The sequence below is a fragment of the Lichenostomus cassidix genome, unplaced genomic scaffold (assembly GCF_008360975.1).
Source record: "Lichenostomus cassidix isolate B80296 unplaced genomic scaffold, HeHo_3.0 HiC_scaffold_610, whole genome shotgun sequence".
Classification (NCBI taxonomy): Eukaryota; Metazoa; Chordata; class Aves; order Passeriformes; family Meliphagidae; genus Lichenostomus; species Lichenostomus cassidix.
This window is the reverse complement of record NW_028147394.1, coordinates 11915-24999: the sequence shown is the minus strand read 5'-3', so window position 1 is coordinate 24999 and position 13085 is coordinate 11915. Positions and strand designations below refer to the sequence as shown.

The 13085-nt window shown below is 43.4% G+C and overlaps 2 protein-coding genes and 1 long non-coding RNA gene across 5 annotated transcripts; all 3 read left to right on the top strand.

Moving 5' to 3' along the window:
* Positions 1-307: 307 nt before the first annotated feature.
* On the top strand, positions 308-6177 carry LOC146423262 (broad substrate specificity ATP-binding cassette transporter ABCG2-like; the record flags this gene model as incomplete). Its single annotated transcript, XM_085044971.1, has 5 exons — positions 308-578; positions 946-1100; positions 2978-3067; positions 4217-4329; positions 5237-6177. Coding segments are annotated over 5 exons (777 nt in total), but the record flags the coding sequence as incomplete, so codon positions are not given.
* Positions 1116-2541, top strand: LOC146423263 (uncharacterized). Its single transcript, XR_014847604.1, has 2 exons — positions 1116-2021; positions 2495-2541. It is a non-coding gene; the product is annotated as an uncharacterized LOC146423263 (long non-coding RNA).
* A 121-nt stretch (positions 6178-6298) lies between the features above and the next one.
* BLOC1S2 (biogenesis of lysosomal organelles complex 1 subunit 2) lies at positions 6299-10426 on the top strand. 3 transcript variants are annotated; one of them, XM_085044974.1, is made up of 5 exons: positions 6335-6690; positions 7720-7836; positions 8664-8783; positions 9273-9377; positions 9877-10426. In XM_085044974.1, the coding sequence occupies exons 1-5, from the start codon at positions 6579-6581 to the stop codon at positions 9906-9908; spliced, it is 486 nt and encodes a 161-aa protein (XP_084901100.1). In that variant the 5' UTR covers positions 6335-6578; the 3' UTR covers positions 9909-10426. The 3 variants fall into 3 exon arrangements, with proteins under 3 accessions (XP_084901102.1, XP_084901100.1, XP_084901101.1); XM_085044975.1 differs by lacking the exon at positions 6335-6690 and adding an exon at positions 6761-6916; XM_085044976.1 differs by lacking the exon at positions 9273-9377 and having other exon boundaries at positions 6299-6690.
* The last annotated feature ends 2659 nt before the right edge of the window (positions 10427-13085 follow it).

Below are 13085 nucleotides of genomic sequence, written 5' to 3'. Positions count from 1 at the left end.
ATTTCTCTGTGAACCAGAGGTGAGTTGATGTCCCAAAGGTCTTTTCCCATTGTTGGGTATCATTCCTTCTTCCCTGGAAGCAGTTATGAGTTAGCAGTGGATGAAGTGTTCCTCCAGTTTATAGCAGTCTAATGCTTTTCTATGCTCTTAAGGATCTTCTTCTTTGAAAAGAGATTTAGGAGATTTTTTCTGATATTTTACTTAGCAGTCACACAGCCTTTCATTTACTTTCCTTGAAGGGCTGTCAGTTTGACTGCAGGGTCTGTGAGACAGATCAGTCCTGACTTTACAGAGTGGTCAGTGATAGCACAGAGAATATAAGAAATTTGCATACAGAGGAGTCAGTGATAGAAAGAGGAGAAAACAAACCAGGAAAAACCAAACACGCACTCTGAGCCTGCTTTCTACAGAATCTCTAAACCTGTGCAACTCCCCTCCTTCCTGTCCTCACAGCCATCAGTACACCAGTGGATATTACCGTGTGTCTGCCTACTTCCTGGCCTTGATGATAGGAGATCTGCTGCCCATGAGAACTACTCCAGCCATCATATTCTCATGCATCAGTTACTGGATGATTGGTAAAGAATTGATGCTTTCATTGAACCTGTCATCTTCCAACACCTCTGATTTCTGACTTAGCCAGAGACTAATTCCTGCATCTATAACATAAAACTTCTTGAATGCACAACTGGCTTAAGTACTTGGCATCATAACTTTGGAGGACTCTGGGGCAGGGGCAGAGACACCAGCAATCTGAGACAGGGACCTGCCTGACAATGTCTTTTGGTAATGCCCTTTGTGCCTTTGAAGCATGCATAGTTCCTGCCAGCTCCAAACTTGGTCTTTCTTCCTGATTTGCCTGTCTTATATATGAGTCCAAGGGTACCTCTCTGGGGTTCATAAGGTGGTTGTTTACTGGACTCTTACCTTTCTGGTTTTGGACAGGATACCAAGCTGTTGCAGGCCGGTTCTTCTTCTTCATGCTGACCCTGATACTGGTGTCCTACACTGCCACAGCCATGTCTCTGGCTATCAGTGCTGGGATGGATGTGGTGGCTGTGGCCAACCTACTCATCACTATTTGTTTTGTCCTGATGCTTGTAAGTATAATAAGGGGATGTGCGCTCCTGTGGTGGGGGGAGGAAAGAGCTGAGACCAGCTGAGAGGACTGGGTTGAGCCAGCCCTAGTCAGGTTGAAGTATCCATAGTCTAGTGGCATGTCATCCCCATGCTTGTGATTTTATTGTTGCCATAGTCAAAGATACTTCTGCCAGTTTGTAATCTGAGGGTCAGATCACTGCTCACGTGCAGTTCAGTAGTTGTGATGCCACTTTAGCTTTCCAGTGTGCGCCAAACAAGTGTTGCTTATTAATTGTCCTTACAAAGATTGATTTTTAAAAAATCTTGTATTTTCATTATAAGAAATACAAGGGATAAACCAGGTAATTTAAAAAGTTTTGAAATAAACTTTAGAGCTGTTGATTTTTTGCATTAATTTTTGCTGCCCAAGTGGGATTAGAAGGCACAAACCCTCTCTTCTTTGTAATTCAGTATTGCCCTTGGGTTCAAGAAATTACTTCAATACTCTTCCCCAAGGATTTTTTAAGGAAGAGAACAAGAGAGAGAGAAGAGACTTTTGACTACTCATAGAAGAAAGCTGTGAATTCTTTTTCAAAGAGGTGATGCTGGTGATGAAACTTCTTCACTGTGAGACCTACCAAGTTACATACTTCTTGTTAGGTGATTCCTGGTAGCTGTGTACATACTCTGAGCCACAGTATTATTCTTTGATTTGCAATTTAATTTGCTTTTGCAATAAGCCAAGTGATAGTGCACTACTTCAACAGCTTGCTGTGGGTGAGAAGTGTGCATGTGTAGTGAAGGGCAGCTGATGTGCATTGAGTTAAGTCACAGTATATAAGGAGTGACACTTGCATGTCCTGAAAGTCAGTGGGATAAACACAAGATCACTTGTGGTGAAGCAGAGGCTGAAGTGTCATGTTTAGCTGTGAAGGCCACTTGTGCCAAGATATGTGTTGGTTTGAAAGCAAACCAGTGGGAGATCCCAAGTCCAGATTGAAATTAAAAATAAGTGAAATAATACAAGGAAAAGCGCTGACAAAGTCAGATACAACCTGACACCCTGTTAGGGTGGTGGTAGCAGTCCAACTGAAGTAGCTCAGTTGAAGCAGTGATCCTGTGAAGGTCTGGTCTCCAGCTGAAGGTCCAGTGGTAGCTCTTGTCCTCTGGGAACCCAGTAGACAGGGCTAGCTCAGGCAGTTCCAAGGCCAGGTTATATCCAGGTGGGAACACCTGGCTGCTCCCTCCTGGGCAGAGCATCCCACAATGGGATGAGATAAGTCCATGAGTCACACAGTGGGTCCCTGATGGCCCATTGCCTGTCATGCGGGGTGGGTCATTAGCAGGTGATAGCAGCTAACAGCCCACAGCTGGTGGTAATAGAATACTTAAAGACATCTATATTGCAACCTAGGACACAAGAGGTAAAAGCAAATCTTGTTCCAGGCAGGAGAAAGCCTGGATAAAAGATGTAGGAAAGAGGAGACTGAAACAGTAACACCCTTAAGGCTCCCTGTTTTTCTCCTTTTTGATTCTCCTATCTCAAATCTCTCTGATTGATCCTTCTTTAGCCTCTGGCTAGCTCTACCATAGGACAGTCCTCCTGAGTAAGAAGTTGTGATCATGCTTCTTAGCTGACATGTGGGTGTAGAAAACCTTTCTGACCTCTTTGCAAGCAGTTCAGCTGAAGTACTTGGGTGTGCTGTTGGGCCAGCAGCCTGGGAGTGCTGCAAGGCTCCAACTCATGTCTGTGGGTACAGGCATGACAGCAGTAGTAGGTCCATCAATCCCAGTGCACCTCTGCTCAGGCAAGAATCTGGGCAGCATCTGGGCAGAAATGGTATTATTTACAGTAAAAAGAGCTTGTGACTCATTCATCTCTTCTGTTCTATTTCAGATCTTTTCAGGCCTCTTAGTGAATCTCCCTTCAGTAATGGGATGGCTGAACTGGCTCAAGTACTTCAGCATCCCCCGATATGGCCTTACCGTGAGTAGAAAGTAGCATTGGTCTCCCCTGAGTAATGTAGCCACACTGCTGCTTTCTGGAGAGGTTTTGAGTATAAATTGAAGTTCTCTTAAAAGTCAGATTTGGTTTGTTTTGTTGCATAAATGTGGTAAAAAAAAAAAAGATCAAAGCAGCCAGCCTCAAAACAGAAGCGAGAGTTAAAATTCTTGTGTGAGAGCTGGAAGTCTCAGACACTGAACAAACACTTTGTGCTACAGAATTAGTGCTGTTTGGACAGCAGCAGAGCAAGCAGCCTAGTAAGGCACTAATTCCTAGCCTGAATAGTTGATCCCCATGGTTTAAAATAAAATCACATATTGTACAGCCTCTCCATACACTACTGTATGGGTGGCCAGTCTGAGGCCAATGACTTTCCAGCTGGTTAAAGGATTTAATATAATGCCTGAGAGTCTCAGTGTGTCTTCATCTGAAGTGAAATTTGACTTTTCTGAATAGTAAGGAGCTGGGTGCACCTAAGGGTGCAGCTGCTTGAAACACAGTAACTGGATAGAGGAAGTCACAGGTGGGAGCTGGGTTTCCATCTCTGGTCTTCATCCTGGCCAAGCCTGTTTGGAAGGAATAGCTGCCCACTTTGAGTAAAAATGAGTGAAATGAACGCTGGAGCTGTTGCAGGGTGGGAAATGTGTGAGATGTCATTGTTTGGGTATCACTGAAGTATTTTATCAGTGTTATTCAGTGTGGAAGTGTCCTCTGAGATAGCAGCGAGTGCAGGATGCTAGCGTTAGAGAACTCTTCACCTCTTGCCTTGGCTGACTGTGCCATGTCTTCAGTGTGGTAATGCTGGAGTGTCTGCATGCAGCCACATGGTTTTCTGGATCAGTAGATTTACCCAGGTGAAAGTGGATGAACTTGTAGGTGGCAAGACAGAAACCCATGGCTAAGTAACTTTGAAGCCAAGGCCTCAGACACCAAACTGCCCTGCATGTCAAACTTGGAGCAGCTCCTAAGAAAGGCAGTGATTAAAAGGTTGAAAATAAAAAGGAACATAAACATATGACTCCAATAATGGTGGCGTATGTATTCTAATAATCAAGTTCCTTTGAAGTGTTTCAGTTTTAATACCCCAGACCACTAACTCTACAAAAATCTGGTGTCTTCCTTTTTTCCTAGGCTCTTCAGGTGAATGAGTACAGAGATCTCTACTTCTGTGGTGAAAAGAATCCAAATGCTACAGTGTTTTTGGGAGATACAGGCAGTTGTCCCCCCAATATTTCATCAGAAATGTAAGTATGGTGGTTCTGGGCCTGAATTGTGATGACTTGCTTAAAGGGAAGTCTGACTGTGTCAAAATTTTATGCTATTCACAGAATAACCACTTACAAGCCAGTCTCAACAACATGTCCCAAAATATTGTATTTTAGGATTATATAGTAAAACTCCACAATTGTCCAAGAGTGAAGTAGGCATGAAACTTTACTCATAAAAATAAGCAGGTGAGCTAAATTAGGTTTTGTATTTGATAACCTAGCCCTGACTGAACAGTTTTCTCAAACAAACCCAGGGTCACTTAACAATGGAAATGCAATGTGTGGACAGCTACAGAGTTCCTGGAGAGCAGTAGACCTGTGATCAGAAATATGCCTCCCCTACAGAGTTTGTTTGTAAATGTTAACCTCCCTGCAGATACAGCAGAGAGCCAAGGTATCACTCAGTGCTCCATTTTGCCCCATTTGAAATACTCTTGGCTATTGATATCTTAAGCTGTAGCAGTGCAAGTATTTAATGACATGTACCAGAGAGATGGCAAACCGAGTATTTTGCAGGGAACAGTGCTAGACCACTATTTACATGTCTTTTGGACTCTGGCCCCTGCTATGGACTTCCAGTGGTTGTTGTGGGATACTAATGTTTCTGTAGTTACCACAGTTTAAGGTGGTTCTGAGGTTTCCTCATGAATTGCCAGCTGTCTATAAAGAGCAATAAGGTTACTACTGAAAAATTATGAGAACTAGAGATCTCGATTTGTCCCTTGAGCTTTATTTGGTGATGGGTTATGAAGTTTATTTCTATCACGTATTTTGCAGAGGTGGGGTAGAAGGATCTTTGTGGAACAATAATAAAAATAAAATTAATTACCTGAAGATGTGTACCACATAGTAACATGAACTTGTGCCCCATGCTTTTCTGCAGGTGTTCTGGTGAAGCCTACTTATGCAGCCAAGGAATTGCCCCTACCAGCTGGGCAATGTGGGAAAACATAGTGGCTCTCTTCTGCATGACTGTTATCTTCCTTGTCATTGCCTATGCAAAACTCCGGTTTATGAGGAAGTTCACATAAGCTCCTGTGTTGCCTTGCCCTGCAGCTTCTCAGGTGTTAAAACTGCAAAGCTTGCTAAGGCCTACTGGAGATTGCCAAAATGTTTCAGCTGACTTTGCTGGACTTCAGATGGGAACCCTCTCCCCCTGTTTTTGGAGCGTGATCTCCACAGGATTGTGATTGTGGGTTTTAAGAAGAAATGCATTAATGTACATTGTGTAAGTGATTTTTTTTTCTAAGAAAATATAATTTTCATAATTCCTTAGGTACATATAAAACTTTATATTGTAAACCATTATTATTCTGTGGCCAGCTTATACACAAAATATTCTATTGAACATGTGAGCTTCTCCATCACAAAAGGTGAAAGATGATGGTGGCATTTATGCATGGATATGTTACCCCTTGTTAGTGCCTGTCACAGCTGAGGAGAGACAAAGACCATTCACAGTGTGTTGGAGATGCCTTTGAGTTTGAAGTCAGTACAGAGATTGAGCACTCATTGCCAGGCAAAACCAGTTATACTTCTAGTAGCTTCTCAATGGAAGCTACTTCCAGAAACAACTTTAGCTTCATTAAAAACTTACAGCAATGGTAAGTTAAGACATCTCACCTAACAAGTAAGTCTTAAGTAAGATATCTCACCTAAGAAGAGAAATATATATTGTTGTACTGTAAAAAAAACCCCAAAAAACCAAACCAAACAACTTCCCCCCCACCCCAGGAAGAGCAAAAAATATATTTACTACTTAAAAGGAGGAGAGGAAATGCCCTTTTTCTTTATTTTTTTCTAAATAAAAATTTATATACTTAACCACTGGCAGAGCTTTTTAACAACAGACTTAATGCTTAGCTGCACTATCTATATATAGTACTGCTTACACTATGGACTAAAAAAAAGCCACATCCATGCTGCTGTGGCAACTACAGCAACGGTACCGCTGTGCCACAGGACCGACTATCGTGCCTGCACTTGTCTCCTCCCCACCTCATCAGCAATAGGAGATGCAAGAAGAGATGCTTTCCAATCGCATTAAGAACTGCAGATGTAAGCGGATCAGCCAAGCCAAAGGAAGACATCCTCAAACACAGGACTGAAGCGTTTGCCGGTGAAGCGAGGGCCGGGCCGGCAGCAGCGCCTGACCCGGGGCTGCGGTGTGAGAGTGCTGCCGGCGCTCTTGCAATGAGCGGTGCGGTTGCTGTGGTGAAGGGGAAATGATCGCACTGACGGCGCAGCCACATCGAGCACAAACCAGGCGCTTTCGGTTCTCCTTCACTGCCTTTAACAGCTGGGGCAGAGTAGCCTCGTACGACGTTTTACACCTCGGTATTTGTCTCTTTCCTGCAGCCGGGCGCCCGCAGCGCTCGCACACCCCGCACGGCCGCGGCCATCCCTCACGGGGCGGAGGCTCCGGGGCTCCTCCCTGCCGCTGGCGGGGCGGTGCCGGGCCTGGCGCGGGCTGGAGGCGGCGGTGCGGGCCGCGGGGGGGGCTCTGTCCCCATGGCGGCCGCGGCGGAGGGGCAGACTGAGGCCGGCGCGCAGCCCGCCAAGCGTAAGGGGCCGGGGGGCCGGGACAGGGGCCGGGCGTGCCCCGGGGCCGCGGTGCGGGGCTGGGCCCGGGGAGGCCGCGGCGCGGGCAGGAGCTCCCGGCGAGCCCGCGGCCTCGCGTGTGCCGGCCGGGCCGCGCCGCGCCGCGCCGCGCCATACGCCTGCTGCTGCCGCTGCTGCTGCCCCAGGGCCCGGCTGGGTCCTACCCGCGCCGCCGCTTCGGCCGGAGGGAGGCGCGGGCCTCGGGCAGCCTTCGTGTGGGACCCGGCAAACCCTGCCAGCGGGGGAAAGAGCGGCCTGTCGGGTTGGGGAAGAGGTGCCGGACTGCGGCGGGGAAGGGCCGAGCCAGGGCAGGTTGCGGTAGAAACTGGCTTAGAGAAGAAAAGCGGCGATTGCTGCTTTCCGCTGGTGGGGATCTGTTGTCGCCCCCCTGAAGCGGACTGGGGCAGCTGTGCGTCTGTTCCGAAGCAGTCACTAGAAATGAACAGCAGCACCGTGCAGAGCTTCTCAGAAGTTCTCCCCAAATTCCTTTCCTGTCTAAGCCCAGGAGGGGCCTAATACTTGTCAGTGCGGTCAGGCCGGGTACCTGTCTCTTGAAATACTCACTAGAGGATTATTTTGAAATAATGTTGGTGCTACTTTAAGGAAGTTGCCATGGTTTGTTACCCTTTAGTGTAAAGTAGACAACTTACATGAAAAGTAGCTGTAGGCAGCTTGAAGGGGAAAAAAATGGGACCATTTAATCTTTCTGGTGTGTTTCTGTACTTTAGTTTTGCCTTAAGTCTGCCTTGTCTTTACCCCGAACAGAGGATCCTGCAGTTGAAACCGCAGAGGAAGCTAAGGAGCCAGCGGAGGCAGACATCAATGAGCTCTGCAAAGATATGTTCAGTAAAATGGCCACTTACTTGACAGGTGAACTGACAGGTAAGGCACTGCAATACTGACTTGCTAGTTCTCCTTTCTTTTCACTTTCTTTCAAAGAAATCTGTTGTGTAATTTGTCTAAACTGTAACTATTTAGATCAAATCTGGTAAGGCTGGCAGTCCAAAGTTGGCGTGTTGCTAGGCTGCTAAAAACACTGAGATTAGTTTTATTAATTTAATGAAGTCCCAGAATAGCACAAATATTTTTCAAAATAATTCAGTATGATATCAGCAGCTTAAAACCAATTATTTTTAGTCTTGAAGAAGTTTGTACATGGAAAATCAATCCAAAAAAAGTGATCCAGGTTAAGAGAGACTAAGAGGGAAGCACTGCAGACAGTGGAGTTATTTTTTACTTGAGAGCAAGGATCATGCACATTTTCCAACATTTATGCTTTAGAATAAGCTGCTGTGCAGAATTAACTGGCACAAAGTAAACTGCTCACCAAGTTAATGCATTCCGTAGGCTCTGCTTTTGAAAGCACTCCACAGCACTACTAATTTGCCTAGACTTGAATGGTACAGATGACCAGTCTGGATTTGTGAAATTGGTTTTGTAAATGTAAGTGTCTAACTGACAAAATTAAGAGTAGAAATATGAGGATTTATTAAAAAAAAAAAATTAGAAGTGAATTCATCAGTGCAGTTGATTTTTGCAATTCACAAAATGTAATCTTTTTATAGTGCGTATATTAATAACCTGGATTCCCATCTAATCTGTTGTGCTTTGTTTGGCTATTGGTTTAAAATCTCTTGTCCTCTTGAAGAGTCTGCACAGAATTCAAACCACATCACCTATACTTAAAATAAACTTCATTATTTTTCAAGCCACCAGTGAAGACTACAAACTCTTGGAAAACATGAATAAGCTGACTAGCTTGAAGTACTTAGAAATGAAAGATATTGCTATAAACATCAGTCGAAATCTGAAGGATTTAAATCAAAAATGTAAGTATGCCAAATAAGGTAGGGGTGTAATGAATGATGCATTTGTTTGGGAAATGAAGCATCTCTTAGAGTCAGATTCACACTCCATTAGTGCTGAAGGAAAGAAAACTCACTGAAATAGATGTGCTACTATACAATGCCAGTCTCATGTATTTCTTAACAGTTTTAGACTATGTAGACTACTGTAAGAGAAAATATATCTGAATGTGTGTCCTGATTTACCCCAGATTCTGGATCTGATAGAATGAACACTTTTGATTCACGTTCTGTTGTTACTTGTGTTAGACACTAGACAGTACTCTTAAACATTTCATATTTTCCTGGAACATGGCTGTCAGTGTCACCACTTGATTTTGGGGCAGGGGAGGGAAGGACTTTTTGAACTGTCCTATCTGAAGAATGTAATAAATTCTTGTCTTTCAACTGTGAACTGTTTCTTGGAAATGCATTACTGAGAACTGACATATAAAATTCTTATGCTTTTTTAAGATGCTGATCTTCAGCCATATCTGGAGCAGATAAACCTAATTGAGGAACAGGTTGCAGCTCTGGAGCAGGCAGCTTATAAATTGGATGCTTATTCCAAAAAACTTGGTAACTATTGTCCTCCACTGTTAAGACCTAGCAGCATAGTGCCTTGCAAGGGGATTTAAAAAGAAAGAACGTTTAGCAACTCTGAGCTGCAGAGTTGCCTATGGTGTTTTTGAGCACAAACATGATGTGTGAAGTGATAAGCTTTGGGAAAAGGTTATGTAACACATTATATTACAGTGGACTAATACAGGTGTTGTTAAACTACAGCTTATTAGTGAGGCTTGATTTCTTTTCTATGCTATGCACTGCCTCATATTTTAAAGACTGGTGTTCAACCTTGCAAACAGAGGGATTCATAAAGTCCCACCAGGCACCCAAGTCCCCTTGGCTTAAATTAATATTGTTGTCTGACTTAAAAAACACGAGTTCTTAAAAAAAACCCATACAATTATATTTGGTTAAATGCAAAAAAGTAAAAAAGGATCCTGAATGATAGAGTAAATTAGCTGACAGGATACAGTACCTACCCACTACTAAAATACTATTTTTCTTTCTGCAGAAGCCAAGTACAAAAAACTGGAGAAACGATGAAATTACAACAGTCTATAAGCTGGATTTGGGCAATGAATCAGACTGATCTCTCTGGCTTTGCACAGCAGCGATTCTGTATGTTGACAAGGATTTGGTTACAGCTAACATGAAGACTGGGAAACTTTTCCAGCTATTGAATGCAGTAGGCTGTATTCAAGCTTAAGGCTGAATAATACTTTCCTCTTCTCAAGGGGTACTGTTGCCTCAGGTCTGCAGTGAAAAGTAGAAGCTTGTCCTTAACTCATGTTGATATTGGCTATATGTGTGTTAGTCCTGTTTTCCACATGAAATACGTGGTCTAGGGATAATCTGTAAAGACATTTTCCCTTAGTAGCAGCAAGTCCTGGACTTCAATTTTTGCATCACTGAGCTCTGTGTTGGGAAGATAGCTGGACCTTTGGACTTAATGGGTGGGGTATTGAAAACACTTCATTTTGGTATCCCCTTTTATCTGTTGGAAGTAGAGGGACTAATTACTATAAATTTACAATAAATTTGCTGCATTTATTTCCCTGGAATGTCAAGTTCTGTTGGAAAGATTCCGCGAGGTGTTTTTTTTTTTAATTTTTTCAAAGGGGTCTGTTACTAAAGACAAACTCGTTCAAGCTACTATAGAGGGTAGAAGAGAACATCTTTTAAGCTCTGCATCAAGTATTCCTGCAACTATATTCTTTTACTGTCTGGAGCTCAGGTGAAATTTCAAGACATACTACTTTATCATGTGCTCAGTTAACTTAGCAGATCCTTTCTCTGATGTAGTAGTTTTTGAAGTGGCGTGCCTAGCAGAAAAAGCTGCTTCTCTACTAGGTTAATAATGTTACCAGTTGCAGATTTGGCAGAGCCCTTCCTGCTGAGCAGATATTTCTCCTACTCTAAGGATATTTTTTCTGTATTGACCTTAATTAATTCAATCTGGCTTTTGAGTAAGAGTTGCAGTTGAACATAATATAAGTGCTGATATGCAAGAAAGAAGTAGTTCAAACTTTTTAGAATGTTTAAAAGAATGTCTCCTTAAAAACAGTGAAGCAGATGACTTTTGAGAACCTTCACCATCACTTTGAAAATCCTGGGTTTGAAATAGAAATAGCATTTCTGTGCTCACCGTGTTACCTGGCAGGACTGCAGAGGAACACAAGGAGGCGCCATGCCAGCAGGGAAAACCACAGATCCAACAGGAAGGGCACAGTACGAACCAAGTCTTGTTCTTGTTGAAAAAGTTACTTTTCTTTATAGTAAATACAGTGCCGTTTTAAAACTACAAGGATGAAAACCTCCAGGGACTCTGAAGATGGAAATCCTTCTCGTTACGCATCGTCAGCAAATGCTTATTGTTTTCAGGTAGGAGTGGGAAGAAATAGTGAGTTCCTTCCCAAACTCTTAAGTATTCCACCTCCCAGAGGCAAAAATGAGAGGAGGGGTTTGTCCCACAAGTGACTTTTTATTGAGAGGAAATTTTGGAGGCCAACTTTCTGGCTGGCTGGAGGATTGTGTGACAGTGGCATCCCAGTTAGGCCCAGAGCTGACAGCTGATGTTCCCATTTGTGTCTCTGAGTAACTATTGCCCTCCCTGCCTGAGGGACCTCTGTGTCCCTGATAGAATCCAAATCATGTCAAGGATGGCAGGTCCTTGGAGAGTAGCAGCGTGGAAGAGACATAGGTGTGTGTGTGTGTGAACAGCATTGTATTAGGAAATGTATAGTCAGTCCAAAAGCAAAGCCACGACTTGGTTACTGCTCAGGTTTCACCTGGAGAGTCCCTGAGAAATTGCAGAGGTGGTACAGAGGTACAGAAGGAGATTAAAGCTCACTGTTCTCTTTTGCGGCATTTTCTTGTGGGAAGTAAGTGTAAGAAAGTAGTGGGTTCTTGAAGGGAGGAGCAGGAAGAAAACAGAAAAGGGAGGGCTGATGGATGAGAGTCACGGGACAAAGTGTGTCATCAAAGTGGTCTATGCAACCACTCTGGAGCTGAAGCAGTTGATGGCTTGGGCTGCAACTGCAAACCAGAAGGTGAAAATCAGCCTAACAAGTAGAGTGCTTTTGGCAGAAGCAGAAGAGTTCAGTTCCAGAGGAGAATTCTTTTTTCCCAGCATGTTAAGACAGTTCTGCCCAGCTGCTCTAACAGGTTATTCTGAAGTCATCCAACTTTCAGAGCAGTACTTTGTGGAGAGATCCACAGTCTTCAGAATCAGGACACATGGCTTTAGCCCTTCTCTAATCCCAAAGCCCACTTCATACCATGGTGGAGTGTCTGGGTCCTTAAGCTCTTTTCTTGCTGATCTTTTCAGCATGGTGGAAGGTATCTGGAACAAGGAAGCTGCTGCCTCATTTGTTTTGGCAATTTTAGTCATGTCACAGCTAAAGAGGAAGTACAGAGTGCTTTCTTTTTATCTGGTGAGAGGACTTCTTTCTGTGATAGTTGTGGCTTTCTGCCGTAGCAATGCCATGCTACCAGTTCAGGGTATCTATAGCTTATTAACCTTTGGAAGCAAACAAGTTCTGCCTATTTCACATAAACAGTTAATGCCATTGTGGTAATACTACAGTTGCTGTCTTTTCCCACAGAGCACAGATTTAGCTCTTTGTCCTCACTGTCATCAATATATATTGTACATTGGTGGGAGTGTGATCAAGATAGGAAATGTCAGTCATGGATCTGTACATGTATGTTTGTCATTTCATGTAAACTCTATGATTTTTTTTCCTGATTGTAACATTGCTGTAGTGATCTTTGTGTACTTCATAAAATAATGGGAGGATGCAAGCTGGCATTCATGTAGAAAATGGTAGTCGGAGGATCCTGGTATTTAATTTGTCCCTTTTTTCCCCCCACACTGAACAGCTCTCTAACCACAACTGGGGTTCTGATGGCTCCCATAGGGTCCGTGCAGCTTTATCCTACGTGGGGAATGTAAATTTATAGGTCATTAGCCAGCCCATTCTTCAAGCCATAGTACATTTCATATAAGTGAAATGAAACAGTTAGATGTGTACAAGACTAGAAAGAGATTTTGGAGTATAAGCTTTGTGGACACAGGTTTTTCACTAAAAGATGTTGTGGAATCTCAGAAAAACAATACATTATATTACTTCTTTATTTGCAGTATAAATTGTAATTTCACAAACCTTCATTATAATCACACAGAAGGTGACCCATCTGCCCAGTCATTGATAAACTCCA

Coding starts and splice junctions, on each gene's coding strand:
- BLOC1S2 (XM_085044974.1), top strand. CDS start 6,579: ATGATCGCACTGACGGCGCAGCCACATCGAGCACAAACCAGGCGCTTT. Junction 6,691..7,719: donor GTACGACGTTTTACACCTCG/GTATTTGTCTCT, acceptor TACCCCGAACAG/AGGATCCTGCAGTTGAAACC. Junction 9,378..9,876: donor TGCTTATTCCAAAAAACTTG/GTAACTATTGTC, acceptor TTCTTTCTGCAG/AAGCCAAGTACAAAAAACTG.